This window comes from Orycteropus afer, unplaced genomic scaffold (assembly GCF_000298275.1).
Source record: "Orycteropus afer afer isolate SDZICR_OR568_19922 unplaced genomic scaffold, OryAfe1.0 scaffold00415, whole genome shotgun sequence".
Classification (NCBI taxonomy): domain Eukaryota; kingdom Metazoa; phylum Chordata; class Mammalia; order Tubulidentata; family Orycteropodidae; genus Orycteropus; species Orycteropus afer.
The window spans coordinates 920,950-941,667 of NW_006922002.1; the positions used below are offsets into that span (position 1 = coordinate 920,950).

Genomic DNA, 20,718 nt, shown 5'->3' on the forward strand with positions numbered 1-20,718 from the left:
ACCAGCCACTCCTTGGAAGGAAGGTTGGGCAATCCTACTTCCGTAGTGATACTGCCTTGGAAACCCAAGGAGGGGTCGCTATGAGTCGGGGCCAACTCGAAGGCACATAACAACAACAACAACATATATATATTTATTACAAAAAATTTCAAGTATATAAAGCCAGAGAGACAGTAGTGTAGTGGCTCCTCCTGGTCCCATTATTCTGCTTCTTCAGTTATCAACTTTGTCCCCTTTCTTCATTTATCCATTTACCTGTTCTTTTTTTTGGAGTTTTGGAGTAATATTAAAAATTTTTTCCAAAATAGTGTATTGATGCACTCATGAATACTTGACTATATATCTTTAAAAAGATAAGCAGTTAAATAGAAGACAAGTACTTAAATAAAAGACAATAAGAATGTAATAATTGTACCCAAGAAAATGAATAGTAATTATTGAATATCATCCTGCACTTAGTCCATGTTTAATTTTCATTGATTTTTCTCAGTCTTTATACATTTGGCTTGGTTAAATCAGGATTTAATAGCAACACATCTCTTTTGGTTAATGTATTTTAAATGTTTTTTTCCATGCAAGCCTTCTCCCTCCCACTTCACAACACACACAGACATTTATTTGATAAACTCAGGTCATTTTTTAAAATAGGATTTTCTGCATTTTAGAGATGGCTGATGAAATCCTCATAGTGCCATTTAACATGTTTCTCTAGCCCATAGGGTAATCATATTTCATATGAAATAATAGATCTATGTTGTTGTTGTCTCTGACTCATAACGACCTTATGTGCAACAGAACAAAATACTGCCCGGTCCTGTGCCAGCCTCACGATCCCTACTATACCTGAGCCCATCGCTGTAGCCACCATGCCAGTCCATCTTGTGAGGACATTCTCCTTTTCTGTTGACCCTCCACTTTACCAAGCATGACATTCTGCTCCAGAGAATGGTCCCTTCTAATAACATGACAACAGTAGGTGAAATGAACTCTGGCCATTCTCGCTTTGAAGGAGAATTCTGGCTGCATTTCTTCCAGGACAGATTTGTTAGTTCTTTTAGCAGTCCATGGTACTTTGAGCATTCTTCACCAGCACTACAACTCGAAAACATCGGCTCTCCTCCAGTCTTCCTTATTCATTGTCCAGCTCTCACATACATATGAGGTGATTGAAAATACCATGGCTTGGGTTAGGCTCACATTAGTTTTCAAGGAGACATCTTTGCTCTTCAGCACTTGAAAGAGGTTTTTTGCAACAGATTTTCCAATGCAATATGTCTTTTGATGTCTTGACTGTTGGTTCCATTGGCGTTGATTGTAGAACCAAGCAATATGAAGTTTTTCATAACTTCAATCTTTTCTCCATTGATCGTAATGCTGCTTATTGGTCCAGTTGTGAGGATTTTTTAAATATATATATTGAAGTGTAATCTATACTGCAGACTGTAGTCTTTAATCTTCATCATGTGGAAATTCATGTGGAAATTATCTAACAATATCATTGATATTGTTGTTTTTGTTGTTATGTGATTTTACTTGTGTGTAATATATCATTGATATTACACACAAGTAAAATCTTACTGAAGATAATTCAAAAAATTGTAGCAATATATCAATAGGGAACTTCCAGAAATGCAAGCTGGATTAAAAAGGTGATGTGGAATGAGGGATATCGTGTCATTCTCATTTTCAGCAAGCAAAGTTGTGTCACCTGTGTATCTCAGGTTGTTAATGATTTTTCCTCTAATCCTGATGTCACCTTCTTCATATAGTCCAGCTTCTCAGATTATTTTTCTTAGCATACAGATTGAATAAGTGTGGTGAAAGGACACAACCCTGACACACTCCCTTCCTGATTTTAAATTATCCAGTATCCCCTTGTTCTGTTTGAATGATAGCCTCCTGGTCTATGTACAGGTTCCTCACGAGTACAATTAAGTGTTCTGGAATTCCCATTCTTCTCAATATTATCCACAATTTGTTATGATCCACAAAATCGAATGCCTTTGCATAGTTAATAAAACACAAGTAAACATCTTTCTGGTATTACTTGCTTTGAGCAAGGTCCATCTGACATCAGCAATGATATCCCTCATTCCACATCACCTTTTGAATCCAGCTTGCATTTCTGGAAGTTCCCTGTCAATATACTGCTACAAGGTTTTTGAATTATCTTCAGTAAGATTTTACTTTCGTGTAATATCAATGGTATTGTTAGATACTTTTCACATTCTGTGGGATCACCTTTCTTTGGAATGGGCAGAAATATGGATCTCTTCCAGTCAGTTGGCCAGGTAGCTGTCTTCCAAATCTCTTGGCATTGCCAAGTGAGGGTCTCCAGCATGGATGGCATCCATTTATTGAAACATCTCAATGGGTATTCCATCAATTCCTGGAGCCTTGTTTTTCACCAATTCCTTTAGTGCAGCTTCGACTTCTTCCTTCAGTACCAGTGGTTCTTGATCATGTGCCACCTCTTGAAATTGATGATCATCTACCAGTTCTTTCTTTTACAGTGACTCTGTGTATTCTCTCTATCTTCTATTGATGTTTCCTGCATCACACAACGTATTGCCCATGGAATCTTTCAATATTGCAATTCAAGGATTAAATATTTTCCTCAGTTCTTTCAGCTTGAGAAATGCTGATCGTGTTCTTCCCTTTTGGTTTTCTAACTCCAGGTATTTGCACATTTCATTATAGTAATTGGCTTTGTCTTCTCAAGCTGCTCTTTGAAATGTTCTGTTCATCTCTTTTATCCTGTCAATTCTTCCATTTGCTTTAGGTACTCTCCATTCAAGGACAAGTTTTGGAGCCTCTTCTGACATCCATTTGGCCTTTTCTTCCTTTCCTGTCTTTTTATCAACCTTTTGCTTTCTTCATGGATGATGTTCTTAAAGTCATCTTACAATTACTCTGGTTTTCGGTCATTGGTGTTCAATGCATCAAATGTATTCTTTAGATGGTCTCTAAATTCAAGGATATAATCAAGGTCATATTTTGGCTCTTGTGGACTTCTTTTAATTGTCTTCAGCTTCAACTTGAACTTACGTATGAGCAGTTGACGGTCTGTTCCACAATCAGCTCCTGGCCTTGTATTGGCTGAAGATACTGAGCTTTTCCATCACCTCTTGCCACAGATGTAGTCAATCTGATTTTTGTGTGTTCTGTATGGTGAAATCCATGTGTATAGCCATTGTTTGTGTTGTTGAAAAAGGTTATTTGCAATGAATAAGTTGTTGGTCTTGCAAAATTCTATCATGTGGTCTCCAACATCATTCCTAACATAAAGGCCATATTTTCCAGCTACCGGTGATTCTTCTTTGTTTCCAACTTTTGCATTCCAATCACCAATGATAATTAACACATCTTGATTGCATGTTCAGTCAATATCAGACTGCAGAAGTTGGTTAAAATCTTCAATTTCCTCGTCTTTGGCTTTGGTGGTTGGTGTGTAAATTTGAATAATAGTAGTATTAATTGGTCTTCCTTGTAGGCGTGTGGATATTATTCTGTTTTTTTACCCAAAGGTGGTCATTATGAGTTGGAATCAACTTGATGGCTGTGAGGTTTTTTTTTTTTTTTTTAACACAGGTATTAAATATACTGCTGTTATCCCTAGTCAAGAAGGCTATAAAATAAGGCTAATTCTATGTATTTATATGTAGATTACCAGTGATAGTGATTAACTGGTTTAGATGAGAATTATGGTAAAAATGAATCTTGGTAGCCACCAACTTAGGTTAGAATGTAAACTTCCTGAGGCTAGGCATTTTATGCATCTTGTTCATTGCAGTATCCCCAACATCTATAATTTTGATTGTCAGATAGTAGAGCAGTGGTTCTCAACTGGGGACAGTTTTGTCTCCTTAGGGGATAATTGGCAATATCTGGATATATTTTTGGTTGTCATAGTGAGGGGTGGGGAAGGGAGGTTAATGCCAGTAGCATCTAATTTGTGGAGGCCATGGATAGACTGTTAAAACATTGTGTAGTGCCAGGATAGCCCATCATCCCACAAAGAAAAATAGGTGAGACTTTTAAAAGTATAATACATTTCTCACTGTGTTAACTTGAACAGCAAAGGATACCTAGGTGGTAGCTTGTTTTTTCTTCATTGTGCTTTAGATGTAAATTTACAGAGCAGTATTTGTTTCAAATGTTCAACATTTCATGTACATTTGGTTTCACCCCCCAATTACTATTCCCAACCCTAACCCACTCTCCTCTTGTTCCTTCCCAGTAACAGCTCTGCTCTCCATGCCCTTCTTAGTTATGCACTCCTGTTTGTCCTGCTTTTCCTCCATGTAAATGTTGTCGCTCTGTTGCCCCATGACCAATTGTTCTAAGGAATGTATTTTCATAGAGTATGTGGATGTATCGCCCTGGATTGAGTGGTCTGCATGTACATTTTTATTTACTGCTGGGCTGAAAGCCAGCCCTTGGGAGTGAGTTTTATCCCAGGCCTGAAGTGTATCCCAGGGCCATAGTCTTGAGGGTCTCACCAGACTCTATCCAACCAGTAATTCTGGTCATTATTGTGTTTTTGGATTTTGTTCCATGTTTTTCCTCCCACTCTATCCAGGAACTCCAGTTTTGGTCTCTTCCTGTTGGTTGGCATTAGTATCTGGGCACCATCTAGTTCTTCTGGCCCCACAGTCCATCATGTCCTAGGGCTGATTGTTTCCAAATGCCCTTGTTTTTTTCCACTCTTCTTTGCTTCCAACAATAAGAGATCATTAGCAGCATCTTAGATGGCTGCTTGAAAGCTTTTAAGAATCTAGTTGCTACTCACCAATGTACGTTCTGGAGCAAGATTTTTATGTATTTTTTTTGTGCCAATTGAGTCTGGTGTCCACCAATACTATGGTCCTGAGTTGGTAGATCCATTGGATCTCCTACAGTATCTGGCTGTCTATGAGGGATTGCTTTATGTCTGTCTTCTGTTGCTTCTGTAATGATTGTGGGTATTTTATATCACTAGTATCTATGCAAGATTAGCCTCAGCTGAATCATCTTTGGGAGCTCTGGTAGCATAGTGCCTAAGGCACTTGACTGCTAACCAGAAGGCTGGTGGTCAAACCCACCAGCCACTCCTTGGAAGGAAGATGGGGCAATCTACTTCCATAGGGATACTGCCTCAGAAACCCAAGGAGGGGTTGTTGCTGTGAGTCGGGTCCGACTCGACAACACATAACAACAATAACAATGAATCATCTTTGGTCTAGAGTATAATCCTGTTCTCTGACTCCCATTTGATCTTCTCAGTTGTCTATGTGTTTATCTGTAGCCTGGTGTTTGGTATTAGTTGTAGTGCAGTATTGTGGATATACTGGTATTAGCCTCTGTCATCTATATCTTATGTTCACAATTCAGTGTCCTCCCTTTCCCCAGTGTTACCGTACTGGTCACAAACTCTTTCCATACCATCCCTCTCCTTACCCAAATCAACATGACTTCCAACTAGTCCTAAAACTTTCCTCCCCTTCCCTCCTCTCCCTGCTAACCTACAAAGTTAGTTCCCTTTCCTAAGCAAACCCTTCCTTGTCTTTTTACAGTAATGGGCTCATATAATTGTCCTTCTGCGATTGACTTATTTCACTCACATAATGTCCTCCAGGTTCATCCACATTGTGAGATGATTTGTGTATCCTTCATTGTTCTTTAATCTAGCATGGTATTCCATTGTGTGAATGTAGCATAGTTTGGTTATCCATTCATTTGTTGATGGACATTTTGGTTGTTTCCATTTATTTGCTATAGTGAAATGTGCTGCGATGAACATGAGTGTGCATATATCTGTTAGTGTCCTGTCTCTCAACTCTTTAGGATATATTGAGTAATGGAATTAACTGGTTCAAATGGTATTTCTATTTTCAGTTTTTTAAGGAAACACCATACCATTTGCCACAATGGTTGGACCATTTTACAGTCTCACTAGCAGTGTATGAGAGTTCCAATCTCTCTGTAACCTCACCAGCATTTGTTATTTTCTGTGCTGTTGAACTTTGGTACTATTGCTTGGGTGAGATGATATCTCATCGTTATTTTGATTTGCATGTCTCTAATGGCTAATGATTACGAACATTTCCTCATGTGTTTGTTGGGCACCAAAATATCATCTTTAGTGAAGTGTCTGTTCATGTCTCTTGCCCATTTTTGAATTGGATTATTTGTCTTTTTGGTGTTGAGGTGTTGCAGTTTTCTATAGATTTTGGAGATAAGTCTTTTGTCAGATATGTCATAGACAAATATTTTCTCCCAATCTGTAGGTTCTCTTTTTACCCTTTTGACGAAGTCTTTCAATGCACATAAGAATTTAATTTTTGAAAGGGCCCAGTCATCTCGCTTCTTTTCTGTCTCCTGTGTATTCTGGGTTATGCTTGATAGTTTATTTATGCCATAAATTATGTCCCTAGATTTGCCCCTATTTTGTCTTTGGTGAGTTTTATAGTTTTGGGTTTTACATTTAAGTTGTTGATCCAACTTGAGTTTGTTTTTTGTGTAGGGGGTGAGATATGGGTCTAGTTTCATTTTTCTACAAGTAGATATCCAATTTTGCTAGCACCATTTGGTAAAGAGGCTATCTCTCCCCCATTTAATGGGTTTGGGCCTTTGTCAAAGATCAGTTTGTCCACAGGTGGATGGGTCTATTTCTGAGTTTTTGATTCTGATCCATTGGTCTATCTCTATCATTGCACCAATACCACACTGTAATGACTACTATGGCTGTATAGTAGGTTTTGAGATTTGGGAGTGTGCGACCTCCCACTTTGTTCTTCTTCTTCTGTAGTGCTCTGCTTATCCAAGATCTCTTTCCTTTCCATATGAAGTTAGTAATTGGTTTTTCCATGTCCATAAAAAAATTTGTTGGTATTTGCATTGGGATTGCATTAAATGTGTAGATTGCTTTGGGTAGTATTGACATTTTCACAATATTCAGTCTTCTATCCATGAAAATGGCAGGTTCTTCCATTTATGTAGATCCCTTGTAGTCTCTTGTAGTAGTGCTTAATAGTTTTCTTTATATAGATCTTTTGTGTCTCTGGTAAGATTTATTCCTAGATATTTTATCTTTTTAGTTGTTGTTGTTATATGCCATTGAGTTGGCCCCAACTCATAGCGATCCCTCCTTGGGTTTCCGAGGCAGTATCATTATGAAAGTAGGATTGCCCAACCTTCCTTCTGAGGAGTGGCTGGTGGGTTTGAACTGCCAGCCTTCTGGTTAGCGGTCAAGTGCCTTAGGCACTACGCTACCAGAGTATTGATTTTCTTATTTCTTTTTCAGAGGTCTCTTTGTTGGTGTAGAGGAATGCAGCTGATTTTTGTCCATTGACTTTGTATCCTGCCAGTTTGCTAAACCTCTCTATTAGTTCCAGTAGTTTTTTACTGAGTCTCTTGGGTTTTTTATATATAGGATCATGTCATCTGCAAATAGAGATAGCTTTACTTCCTCTTTGCCAATTTATATGCCTTGTATTTCTCTTTCTTGCCTTATTGACCTGGCTATGACTTCCAATACAATGTTAAATAGAAGTGGTGATAGAAGCAATCTTGTTTGTTTCCCGTTCATAAGGGGACTGCTTTGAGTCTTTCTCTGTTAATAATAATGTGGGCCATTGGCTTCGGATATATGTACTTAACTATGTTGAGGAATTTCCCTTCTATCGCTATTTTGTGAGACTTCTGAACAGGAATGGGTGTTGGATTTTATCAAATGCTTTTTCTGTATTGATTGATATGACATATGGTTCTTTTCTTTTGTTTCATTTATGTCATGGATTACACTGATTGTTTTTCTGATGTTAAACCATCCTTGCATACCAGGATAAATCCCACTTGGTCAGGATGTATTATTTTTTTTTGATATGTTGCTGAATTCTGTTGGCTGGGATTTAGTGGAAAATTTTTGCATCTATGTTCATGAGGGGTATTGGTCTGTAGTTTTCCTTGCTAGTGGTGTCTTTCCCTGGTTTTGGTATCAGTGTTATGCTTGTTTAATAAAATGAGTTTGGGGTATTCCTTGTTTTTCTATGTTCTGGAATTGCTTGAGTAGTATAGATGTCAACTCTTTCCTGAATATTTGCTAAAATTCTCCAGTGAATCCATCAGGGTGAGGACTTTTTCTTGCGGGAAGTTTTTATGACCTGTTCAATTTCTTCCTTTGTTATAAGTGTGTTCAAGTATTCTGTCTCTGACTGGGATAGTTTAGGTAGGTCTTGTGTTTCTAGAAATTTGTCCATCTCTTCTAGGTTCTCAAATCTGTTGAAGTACAGTTCTTCATAATATTCTGTCAGTATCTTTTTTATTTCAGTTGGTTCTGTCGTGATGTTACCCCTTTTGTTTATTTTTCTTGTTATTTGCATCTTTTTTTTGTTATATTTGCCAATGTTGTTGTTGTTATGTGCCGTTGAGTCGGACCTGACTCATAGCGACCCCTCCTTGGGTTTTTGAGGTGGTATCACTATGGAATTAGATTGCCCAACCTTCCTTCTGAGGAGTGGCCGGTGGGTTTGAACCGCCAGCCTTCTGGTTAGCAGTCAAATGCCTTAGGCACTACACTACCAGAGCTCCTATAGATTTGCCAATAGTTTGTCAGCTTTGTTAATCTTTCCGAAGAACCAGCTTCTTGTTTTATTGATTTTCTCTTGTTTTGTTTATTTCTGCTGTGATCTTTATTATTTCCTTACTTCTGAATGCTATAAGTCTTTTTTGTTGTTCTTTTTCTAATTGTTGGAGTTGTTGAGTTAGAGTATTGATTTTCTGTCTTTCCTCTTTTTGATGTATGCATTTACTGCTACAAATTGACCTCCAAGTACTGCTTTTGTTATGTCCCATAGGTTTCAGTAAGATGTATCTTATTCTCATGTTTCTAGGAATCTTTTTATTTTACTCTTTATTTCTTCTATTACCCAGTCGTTTTTGAGCAGTGTATTATTCAACTTCTATGTTTTTTTTTTTTTTAATTATTATTAATTTCTAATTTTATAGCATTGTGGTCCAAGAAGATGCTTTGTAGTATTTCAGTGTTTTTGAATTTATTGAGGCTTGTTTTATGTCCTAACGTATGATCTACTCTGGAGAATGATCTGTGTGCCCTGGAGAAGAATGTGTATTGTGCTTTTGTTGGGTGGAGTGTTATGTATATTTCTGTGAGGTCGAGTTGGTTGATTGTGTTGTTGAATTCTTCTGTATCTTTGCTGAGTTTTTTTCTAGTTGATCTGTCCCTCTTTGAAAGTGGTGTGTTAAAGTCTCCTACTACTGTTGTACAGTTATCTATTTTCTCTTTCAATTAAACTAATATTTGCTTCATGTATTTTGGAGCACTTTCATTGGATGCATAGATATTTATTATAGTAATGTCTTCTTGGTCAGTTGACCCTTTAAGCATCATATAGTGACCTTCTTTGTCTCTTATGCTGTTTTTCACCTTAAAGTCTATTTTATCAGAAATAAATATTGCCACTCCTGCTCATTTTTGGTTACCATTGGCTTGGTATATTTTTTTCTACCCCTTAACTTTTAATTTGTTTTTGTCTTTGTGTCCAAGGTAGGTCTCTTGTAGGCAGCATATTGATGTGTCTTCTTTTTTTATCTGTTCTGCCACTCTCTTTCTCTTGACTGGTGCATTTAGTCCATTCATATTGAGTATAATTAGTGATAGGTATGAATTGATTGCTGTCATTCTATTGTGTTTTTCTGTTGTGCTGTTGGTGTTTCCTTGGTCCATGTACTTTCCTGTGCTGAGTTCATTTTGTTGTCAAGTGTTTCCTCTCTTTTCTTCTTTATTGTTGGTTTTGTGCTTACTAAACCTGCTCTGGTTACCTAGTGCCTCTCTGACAAGGATATATACCACAAGTGGGATGGTCTTATCAAACAGGAATTTCTTCTCTTGCAGTTTGGGAGGCTAGAAGACCAAGTTCCAAGTGCCAGGCTCTGGGGGCTGTGTGAAAGCCCATCGACTGTGGGCTTCAGCTCTGCCTCTTGCTTTCAGCCCATGGAAGGTAGAGGCATCTCTTCATTTAGGCAGCTACTGGCTGCTGAGAGTAACAAGCCCAAGGCCAACAAGTAAAATGGCACAGTCCCAATGTTGCGAAACCACATGACAGGACATTAATTCAAGTCTATTTATGAAGTCCCAAGGTCGGCATTGCATGGCAGGCTGCTGAACAATGATATGACCACATGCAGGGCTCAAGCATGCCATAGGCTATAGGCCATTTCCAAAGCTGCTCCTTATATAGGGGAAGCAGACCACATTCCTAAAGCAGCTACTCAGCTGCTCCAATACATTCCATCATGGAGTTGATTACCAGTCTCATCATAGGTAATAACTACATCCAACTGCCCAGCCACTCAACCAGGCCTAGTCAAGTTGACATACAAACTTAACTACCAGAAAACCCATATGTTTTCCATCTTTCTTGGTTTGCTTAGGGGCGTTGTTGATTTTCTCTGTGGTTACCTTGGAGTGAATTCTTTATATTTTTGAAACAGTCTGTTCTATAAGGAGATTTTCCTATTTTCCTCTCCATTTGGAAGTTTTGTACCTAGAACTTTTATTCCTTGTATTTGGTTAGTTACTGGTGTCATGTGCAGATTGACTCCCTTGTTTGTTTTGTGTATAATCTTTTATGGGTTTATTTTGAGCATCTATTTCTGATTTGGTTTTAGTGTTGATGTCATGTGTCCTAATTTTGTTGTTCTTTGTTGTGGGTTCTCTATTGTAAGGACTTTCTTAAGCATTTCTTGTAGCATTGGTCTTGTTTTCACAAAATCCCTTAATTTCTGTTTGTCTGGGAATGTCTTGATTTCACCCTCATATTTGATGGACAATTTTGCTGGATATAGGATTCTTGGTTGGAAGTTCTTTCCTGTAGTGTTTTATATATGCCATCCCATTGCCTTCTTGCTTGCATGGTTTCTGCTGAGTAATCAGAACTCAGCCTAATTGCTTGACCATGGTAGGTCACATTTCTTTTCTCCCAGGCTGCTCACAAGATTCTTTCTTTGTCTTTGGTTTTGCAGAGTTTGATTATGATATGTGTTGGTGAATTTCTCTTGGGATCTATCCTGTATGGCATTCTTTGAGCTTCTTGGACAAATATCTTTTCTTCCTTCATGATAGAGGTAAATTTTCCGTTAGCAAGCCTTCCACAGTTTTCTCGATGGTGTTCTTTTGGAATTCCAATGAGGCATATGTTGTTTCTTTTCATGTCATCCTGTATAACTCTTAGGTTCTCTCCATTTCTTTTAAAATGTTTGTTCTGATTTTTCTTCATACAGGCTGGTGTCAGGGGATTTATCTTTTAGTTGGTAAATGCGTTCTTGAGCCAATTCTTGGCTAGTCTTTTGTGCTGTGTAATTCTGTAATTTTAGTATTCATTTTCTGGATTTCTAACTGCTGTTTTTGTATGAGTTCTTATTGTGTATTAATCTTGTTATTTTGTTTTTGAATGGTTTTCCTGAGTTCCTCCAGGGTACTGTCTGTGTTCTCCTTGGTTCTGTTTTGAGGTTTCCTTAAGCTCTGTTGTTGTTGTTGTTATTTGCTGTTGATTTGGATCCGACTCACAGCCACCCCTCCTTGGGTTTCTGAGGTGGTATCACTATGGAAATAGATTGCTCAACCTTCCTTCTGAGGAGTGGCTGGTGGGTTTGAACTGCCAGCCTTCTGGTTAGCAGTCAAGTGCCTTAGGCACTATGCTACCAGAGCTCCTTCCTTAAGCTGTAGTGGTGTTGTAATCCCAAACAAAAATCTCATTAAACATGGAGGAAGAGGAAGCAATAGAATTATCTGAGAAGGAATTCTGAAGATATGTTTATAGAACTCCACTAGAGTTTAAGGAGTTCTATAAACATATCTTCTGAATTCCTTCTCGGATAATTCTATTGCTTCCTCTTCCTCCATGTTTAATGAGATTTTTGTTTGGGATTTTATTTCTATTGTCTTATCCTGTTTTATTTGAGATTGCCTGTTGTTTCCTAGACATTTTGAAGTTGTTGTCTTTAACTGTTAGTTATGTTATTGGTTATGTTATATGGTTATTATTCAGGTGTACCGGGTGGCTGTGCAGTTTTCTTTGTGATGATGGAATCACTGTGTGGAATGTGGATGCAGGTCTCTGTTCATCGTGGAGAGACTTAGGATTGGAACAGGCAGGTGTTGTGGTAGCTTAATGTAGTTCTTGTAGTGGGTGAGACAGGGGGAGAGACAGGGAAAGGAGGAAGAAAAGGAAAAAAAAAACTCCAAGGTGCCAGTAGCACATGTCTGTGTTTTGGCTGGGCTGCTAATGATGACGTTATATTGTCACTCACAGGCCCTAGGCAGTAGCTTTACAGCTACTTTGTAGTTGTTTTTAGTTGCTGTTGAGTCAATTCTGATTCTTGGTGACCCCATGTGTGCAGAATAGAATTGTGTTCCATAGGGTTTTGAAGGCTGTGACCTTTTGGAAGCGGATCACCAGAGCTTTCTTCTGAAAAAACCAAACATTTTGTTAGTAGTCTAACTTCTAACCATTTATGCCACCCAGGGACTCCTTTAACCTGTTTTACTATTTGGTAAACTCCTGCCTGGTACAATTAAAGGGCTCCACCAAAGTGCCTTAGCTATCAGTGGAAATTTGAGATTAAAAATCTAGCTTTTTATAGTAAAACCTATGCTTATTTCTTGCTCTGCATGGTTCTTTCATTTTTCCTTATAGGAGGAATTAGCTTGACAAGCTAAATCTTTTCCTTTAGTACATATAATATCTTTTTGGTTCTTGATGCTATCTGAAGCTGTCACTCCTGTTCTTATGGTGGTGTTTTTTTCTGCCTTTTTCTCTCATTACATTGTTTTATCCTGTTGAAATCTACTTTTAAGCAAACACTGCCTACAGTAGAACAACATTATGAGATGTGATTATTACATAGCTTCACTGCTAACAATGTACACATTCTGCCTGAATGTGATAAAGTGATTATCATAACATGGCAGGTGCCTTGGGAGATTTGAAAGTTAGGCTGTGTTCTTTTCCTTTATGTTATTTTTAGCACCTGAAATACAGTAATTAGTATTTAATTGACACTTTGCCTGGTGATGCACCAAATGGGAGAAAACAGTTTTTATTTATCTCCATGTTGCCTTCATAGTTATGGCCAAAACAAATGTATTTCTTTCAGCACAGGAGGTAATACAGTGTGCCACCCTCTGGAGCCAGCTTGCCTGGGTTGGAATCCCAGCCATTCCACTTACAGCATGATGATGCTGAACACTTTCTTACTAGTAAAACCCTTGCCTTTAAACTCTTCTCACTGCAGATCACTCGGCAACCTCATTCACTAGGGGTTGGTGGTAAATGGATGGAGATAAAAAACTTTCCCAACTTGAAAAACCAAACCCATTGCCGTTGAATTGATTCTGACTCATAGTGACCCTATAGAACAGAGTAGAACTGTCCTAATGGGTTTTCAAGGGTGTAAAGCTTTACGGAAGCAGACTCTATCATCTTTCTCCTGCAGAGTGGCTGGTGGGTAAATTTGAACCATCAACCTTTGAGTTAGTAACTGAGTGCTTAACTACAATGCTACCAAACCAAAACCCAGACTCAGTGCCGTCGAGTTGATTCTGACTCATAGCAACTGCTCCTTGTGTTTCCAAAATGGTATCTCAATGGAAGTAGATTGCCCAGTCTTCCTTCCGAGGAGTGGCTGATGAGTTTGAACCGCCAGCCTTCTGGTTAGCTGTCAAATGCCTTAGGTACTATGGCAGCAGAATTCCTTAAATACCAAACTAAAACACGAAGCGAAACTTATAGGGAATTGGAGAAGGAAAAGATGTACAATGGACATATATATGGCATCTCCCTTCTGATGATTTTGGGCAAATTATTGTTATTGTTATTTTTAGTGTTATAGAGGGCTGAATACTAGGTTTGATTGATTCTAAATCTATGGAGAACATAAATTTTATTTCTAGCAATGTGTTTATTACAAGTTTGTCACTGTGAGGGGACAGATTAGCTGTTTTATGATGTTTCTAGTAAAATGATTTTATCTGGAGGAAACTTCTTTTAAGCCTAGAAATTGGAATTGGACTTTTTGGGAAGGAAATGCCAGTTTAGATAAATGTTATGATTTATATTCCCAGACATATCCCAATGAGTGGCAAAGAGGTGTGGCTCAAAAACACGTCTAGTGGGAGTTAGAGATACCGTGACTGAGTATAACAAATTTTGTATGGGGAACTTGTCATTTTTATTACTACTTTCCCCAACATTAACAATATTTATTTTTTATGTTGCATTGCCTAGCTAGATATATGGCAATGATAGAAGTAAGTTGTAGAAGATATTTAGACATAAATTCATTTTTATTTGAAAAGAAATACTCTGTCTCTTTTTTTTCCTTTTTTTTTTTAAAGCCCTCTCATTTTTCTTCTTTGCTTTTCAGCACCCTTTAACTTTTTTTCTTTCCCCACTATTTTATGTCTGTGCTGTATCCTGCTTGTCCAGTTTTTGGAAGCAAGATCCACCAACAACGCTTTACTTCTTATTAGTCCTCCTTCCTTTTCACATAGGCTTTGGTATAGTCAAGGAGCTCTAGTGGCATAGTGGTTAAGGTATTAGGCTGCTAACCAGAAGGTCAGTGGTTCAAACTCACCACCAGCTGCTCTATGATAGGAAGATGAGGCAATTTACTTCCATAAAGATTTACAGCCTTGGAGATCCAGTGGGGGTTGCTATAAGTCAGAATTGACTCGATGGCAATCAATTTGGTTTTTTGGTTTGGTGGTATAGTTAATATTTTGTTTTGTTTGGTTTTGTTTTTCTCCTTTCAGTGAGAGTGTAGGGAAAGAAGGAGAGGGAAAGAGGGAAGAAAAGACTAACAGCTTTTCTTTATAGTGCTTTAAGTTTTAATTTGTGTGTCTATGGTTATCATTTTATGTGTGTGTGTATACTACCATTAACCCATTGCTGTTGAGTTGATTTTGACTTATAGGGAACCAATAGGACAAAGTAGAATTGCCCCATAGGGTTTCAAAGTCTGCTTTTTTATTGAAGCAGACTCCTGTATTTTTTTCCCGTGGAGCAGCTGGCAGCTTCAAACCATTGATCTTTTAGTTAGAAGCCAATTGTTTAACTACTGTGTCACCAGCACAGCATCCTAAATTGCATGCAAAGAACAAACGTAATTTTATATCCATTTTTATTTATTTTTAAAATAGCTATCTACTTCCGTAGAGATACCACCTTGGAAACCCAAGAAAGGGTCGCTATGAGAACAGCAGTGAGTTTTATTATTATTATTATTATTATTATTATTATTGATGTATAAGAAGCTCTGGTGGTGTAGTGCCTAAGGCATTTGACTGCTAACGAGAAGGCTGGCAGTTCAAACCCACCAGCCACTCCTCAGAAGGGAGATTGGGCAATCTACTTCTGTAGTGATACCACCTCAGAAACCCAAGCAGGGGTTGCTATGAGTCGGATCCAACTCTATAGCAGTGAGTTTGGTTCTATTTTTTGTATTGATGTATAATTGACATATAATAAACTGTGTATATTTAAAGTGTACATTTTGATAAATTCTGACAGATGTATGTACTTGTGAAACCATCTCTACAATCAAGATAGTAAACACACCCGTTTCCCAAAAAAGTTTCCTCATATGTAATCTTTCCCTCTTCTCCATTTTCACTTCCTCATCCCTAGACAACCATTGATCTGCTTTCTGTCACTATACATTACTTTGCATTTCTTATTTATATACTTTTTTTTTTAAAATCTGCATTCTTTCACTCAATGTAATTAGTTTGAGATTCATCCATGTGTGTACCAGTAGTTCATTCCTTCTTATTACTTACTAGTTTTCTTTTGTATGGATACGCCAGATCTTTTAATATCTATTCACCTGTTTATGGATATTTGGGTTCTTTACAGTTTTTGGCTATTCCAAATGAAGTTTTACAATTAGTGAATAAACCTTTGAATGGACATATGCTTTTATTTATTTTGGGTAAATACGTAGGAGTGGAATGACTAGATCACATGGCAGCTATGGAAGACTGGCAAACTGTTTTCTGAAGTGGTTGTACCCCTTTACATTCCTATTAACAATGTGCAGGGGTTCCATTTCCTCTACATTCTTACCAACATTGGATATGTCAGTCTTTTTAATTTTAGTCCTTCTAATAGGTATGTGGTGGCATACTGCCTAAGGCATTTGACTGCTAACAGAAGGCTGGCAATTCAAACCCACCAGCTACTCCTCGGAAGGAAGGTTGGGCAATCTACTTCCATAGTGATACCGCCTCGGTAACCCAAGGAGGGGTTGCTAGGAGTTGGACCCAACTCGAGGGCAGTGAGTTTGGTTTAGTTTAATAGTTATGTGGTGGTATCTCATTGTGGAGCTCTGGTGGTGTTGTCCTAAGGCATTTGACTGCTAACCAGAAGGCTGGCAGTTTAAACCCGCCAGCCACTCCTTGGAGGGAAGATTGGGCAATCTACTTCCATAGAGATACTGCCTTGAAAACCAAAGGAGGGGTTGTGATGACTCAGGATCGACTCAGTGGAAGTGAGCTTGGTTTAGTTAATGACTAATGAAGAAACTCTCGTGGCATAGTGCCTAAGATATTTGACTGCTAACGAGAAGGCTGGCGGTTCAAACCCACCAGCCACTCCTCGGAAGGAAGGTTGGGCAATCCTACTTCTGTAGTGATACTGCCTCGGAAACCCAAGGAGGGGTTGCTATGAGTCGGGGCCAACTCGATGGCAAAATAACAACAACTAACAACACAATATGGTCTATGTGGCAAATGTTCTGTGTACACTGAGAAAGAATGTATATTCTTTGGGTGGAATATTATTTAGGAATGCCAGTTCAAGTTGCTCTTGTTTTTAAGTGCCATCAAGTTGGTTTCAACTCTTAGCAACCCTGTCCATGTGCAGAGAACCAAACACTGCCTGACCCTGTGCCATCCACAGTCGTTATTATGCTTGAGCCCACTGTTGCAGCCAGTGTGCCATTCCATCTCATTGCGGGTTTTCTTCTTTTTCTCTGACCCTCTAGGAAGCATTATGTACTTCTCAAGGGTCTGATCCCTCCTGATAACATGCCCAAAATATGAGATAAATTCTCACCATTGTTGCTCCTAAGGATCATTCTAGGTATGCTTCTTCCAAGACAGATTTGTTCTTTCTTCTGCCAGTCCATGGTATATTTGATATTCTTTACCAATAGCATAATTCAAATGCATCATTTCTTCTTAGGTCTTCCTTATTCATTGTTCAGCTTTCACATAGTTATGAGGCAACTGAAAATACCATGACTTGGGTCAGGCGTACCTTAGTCTAGTTTAACTTGGTTAGCAGTTCTATTAAAATCTACTATAACCTAGCTGATTTTCTGTCTACTTGTTCTATCAGTTATTGAGAGAGGTCTTTAAATCTCTGACTGGTATTGTGGATTTGTCTATTTCTCTTTGTAGTTCTATCACTTTTGCTTCATGCACTTTCAAGCTCTGTTATTAGATCCATTAACATTTAAAACTGTTTATCTTCTGGATGAGGTGACCCTTTTATCCATATGAAATGACCTTCTCTATCCATGGCAGTATTCTTGGCTTTTTGCATATGCTTAAATTATTTATAGGAGCTCTCCTAGCATAGTGGCTAAGGCACTTGACTGCTAACCAGAAGGCTGGCAGTTCAAACCCACCAGCCACTCCTCGTACAGAAGATGGGGCAATCTACTTCCGTAGCGATACTGCCTCGGAAACCCAAGGAGGGGTTGCTATGAGTCAGGTCTGACTCGACAGCACATAACAACAACAACAACAACAACAAATTATTTATGGATCCTTGATTTTTTTTTTTAAACATTTGAAGAGAAATTTCTGAGTTATAGAATATAAATCTTTTAAACGTTCTTAATATCTTGCCAGGTTTCTCTCTAGAATGCCTGTACAGATTGATACTTGTATAGGTGTTCTTTAAGTGTTTATAAAATTATGAAATCTTATCCTTTAAATTTTAAGATCCATAGCAAGATTGACTGAACTATATAGAATCCTGTTGACCTATTCTCTTGACAGGATAAAATATATTGACATTTATGTAATCATTTGAACTTCATAGAAAATTACAGGGGTGTGTATATTTTTCATGTTGTCATTAATGTTATTTCACTTTTCTTGTGGACATAAAGCAAAAATAGGTATCTTACTTTTACAATGAAAATAGGTATCTTACTATTACAATGGAGAGAATGTAAGAGGAGAGGATTTGGTTTCTTTTTATCTATACTTTTTATGTCATTCTCACTTAATATATTAAAGATAATTTCAAAGTTATATGCTTACATTTGGTTGGATAGAATGTTTGGCTTTAAGTATGTTAATGTTTGGAAGGAAGTTTCATATAAAAAAACCAGGTGTTTGTAAAGGTACCTTCCAAGATTAGATATGAAATAGTGTATATTTAGATCTGGTAGGGACTTGCGGTTGCTGAAGCTTTGATAGCGCTTGGTACAAATAGCACTTAATCATGTGATCTATGCAATTTATGCATCTTTTTGATATGTAAATGTATTTTCTAGGGAAATTTTTCTCATCAACTAATAAAATGTGCAATGTATTTACCACACTTTCACAGGAAAAAAGGAAACACATAGTAAGGTAACTGTTTGGATTTATGTGGTAATTCTGAGCTATCTTTTTCGTACAGGAGTCTTCCAGAGCCTCTCATGACCTATGAGCTACATGGAGATTTCATTGTTCCAGCCAGTAAGTATTAAACCTAAACCAAAACCAAAACCAAAACCTCTACCATCAGGTCCATTCCAGCTCATAGCGATCCTATAAGGCAGAGTAGAATTGCCCCGTGGCGCTTCCAAGGCTGTACATCTTTATGGAAGCAGATTGTTGCATCTTTATCCCACAGAGGAGCTGGTGGGTTTGAACTGCTGACCTTTTGGTTAGCCACTGAATGCTTTAACCGCTATACCACCAGAGCTTCTTAAGTATTAAATAGAGGTGGATAAAGCTGTTTCATATTCAATAGTGTATATAAAACCGCATATAACAACAACAACAACATATAAACTAAAATTTCCATGTGAAACATTTAACTTTATGTTATTGTAATCTGTGTCAAAATAGAAATCACTTCAGATGTTTTAATTTTTCTTCTCTTTTAGAAGTTGAAGAAAAGGGCCAATTTATATGTTCATTAGTTAATTCACAAGCATTTATGTATTGGCTACTGTATGTTAGGCACTGGTAGACACTGGATATATATTTAGAACCTCAACACACAGAATTCCTGCCCCCAGGAGCCAATTTTCTAGCAAATGTTCAGGCATACATACCTTTCACTATATCATGAAGTATATAATAATAGCATGAGCAAAATACTGTGGGAATACAGAAGTATTTAACTTGCAGAAGGTTTGGGGAAGCTTAGCAGATTTGGAAAGATTAGCAGGTTGGAAATGGCTTCACATGGAAAAGATATTTAGATGGAAATTACAGGTAGAAGGGATATTACGAGATAATACCAGAAGCCCAAACAGTATTTGATAGAGAGTGAATTATATGTGATAAAATGTTAAATGGAAAAGGCTTAAAGTTAGTAGAATTTGAAGTTATGATTCTTTTCTTTTTTTTTGTGAGTCACACTCATTCGAGGCTTTCTTGTTTTCTTTCTATCGTTGTATACCTTACTTTTTATATTCTACACATATTGTGTAATCATCATAGTCTTTTGGAAATACATTGGCGTTAGGTATTTAATAGTTATGAAGATGAAGGTTCAGACATGTTAAGTAGCTTGCCAGATGATAGAGAACTTATTTAAAATTCAAAACCCAGTTCCATTGGCTAAAACCTGCAGTATTGGTTTTCACAGGTGCACTGACAGTAGCTGTAATTGTGTTTTCATTTCCTTTTATTTATTTATTTATTTTTCCTTGGATGCATTCCATAGTTTAATCTGTTGAAAAACTTAGAGCAATCCCATGGAGTCCTATGTTACTGCTGCCCAAACCTTGCTGTAAATGTTATCTTCTTGTGAGGTCCTTGCTGTAGTCAGTGTAAACGTTCCTAGTATGTTGCAGAAAGAAACAATGCGTAAATGCAGTTAGATAATATGTATAAAGTAGGCTTTCAGAAAAGGCAAAAATATGTTTCTATTCACTCTTGTTTTCACATGCAAGTGAATTTCTTTAAAAAAAAAGAGAATTTGTGTGATCTAGAAAAGGGGAGAAATATTCTTGGCAAAAAATACGACCAAATACTTTGTTGTTTTGATATCTACCCTATTGTATTTTTGCCAAACTGGTTGTTATTATTGTTAGGTGCTGACTCATAGCGACCCTACGCACAACAGAATGAAACACTGCCTGGTCCTGTGCCAGCCTCGCAGTCGTTGTTGTCTATGAGCCCACTGTTGCAGCCAGTGTATTAATCCATCTTGTTGAGGGTCTTCCTCTTTTTCCCTGACCCTCTACTTTACCAAGCATGATGTCCTTCTTCAGGGACTGGTCTCTCCTGATATTATGTCCAAAGTATGTAAGACAGAGTCTTGCCATCCTCCGTTTTAAGGAACATCTTGGCTTTCCTTCTTCCAAAACAGATTTGTTCATTCTTCTGGTCTTTTTTTCTCTCTCTATCTGTCGTCAAGTCGTTTCTGACTCATAACGACCCCTCCTTGGGTTTCTGAGGCTGTTTCTGTACAGAAGTAG

At 37.8% G+C, this 20,718-nt stretch overlaps 1 protein-coding gene across 1 annotated transcript in view; it reads left to right on the forward strand.

The window, feature by feature from the left end:
• Positions 1 to 20,718, forward strand: part of ARHGAP10 (Rho GTPase activating protein 10) — a 483,946-nt gene that overhangs the window by 318,042 nt on the left and 145,186 nt on the right. Inside the window, exon 20 of the mRNA XM_007953807.1 lies at positions 18,702 to 18,760. Within this exon, the coding sequence (XP_007951998.1) occupies positions 18,702 to 18,760 (59 nt within the window). The remainder of the gene's footprint in view (positions 1 to 18,701; positions 18,761 to 20,718) is intronic.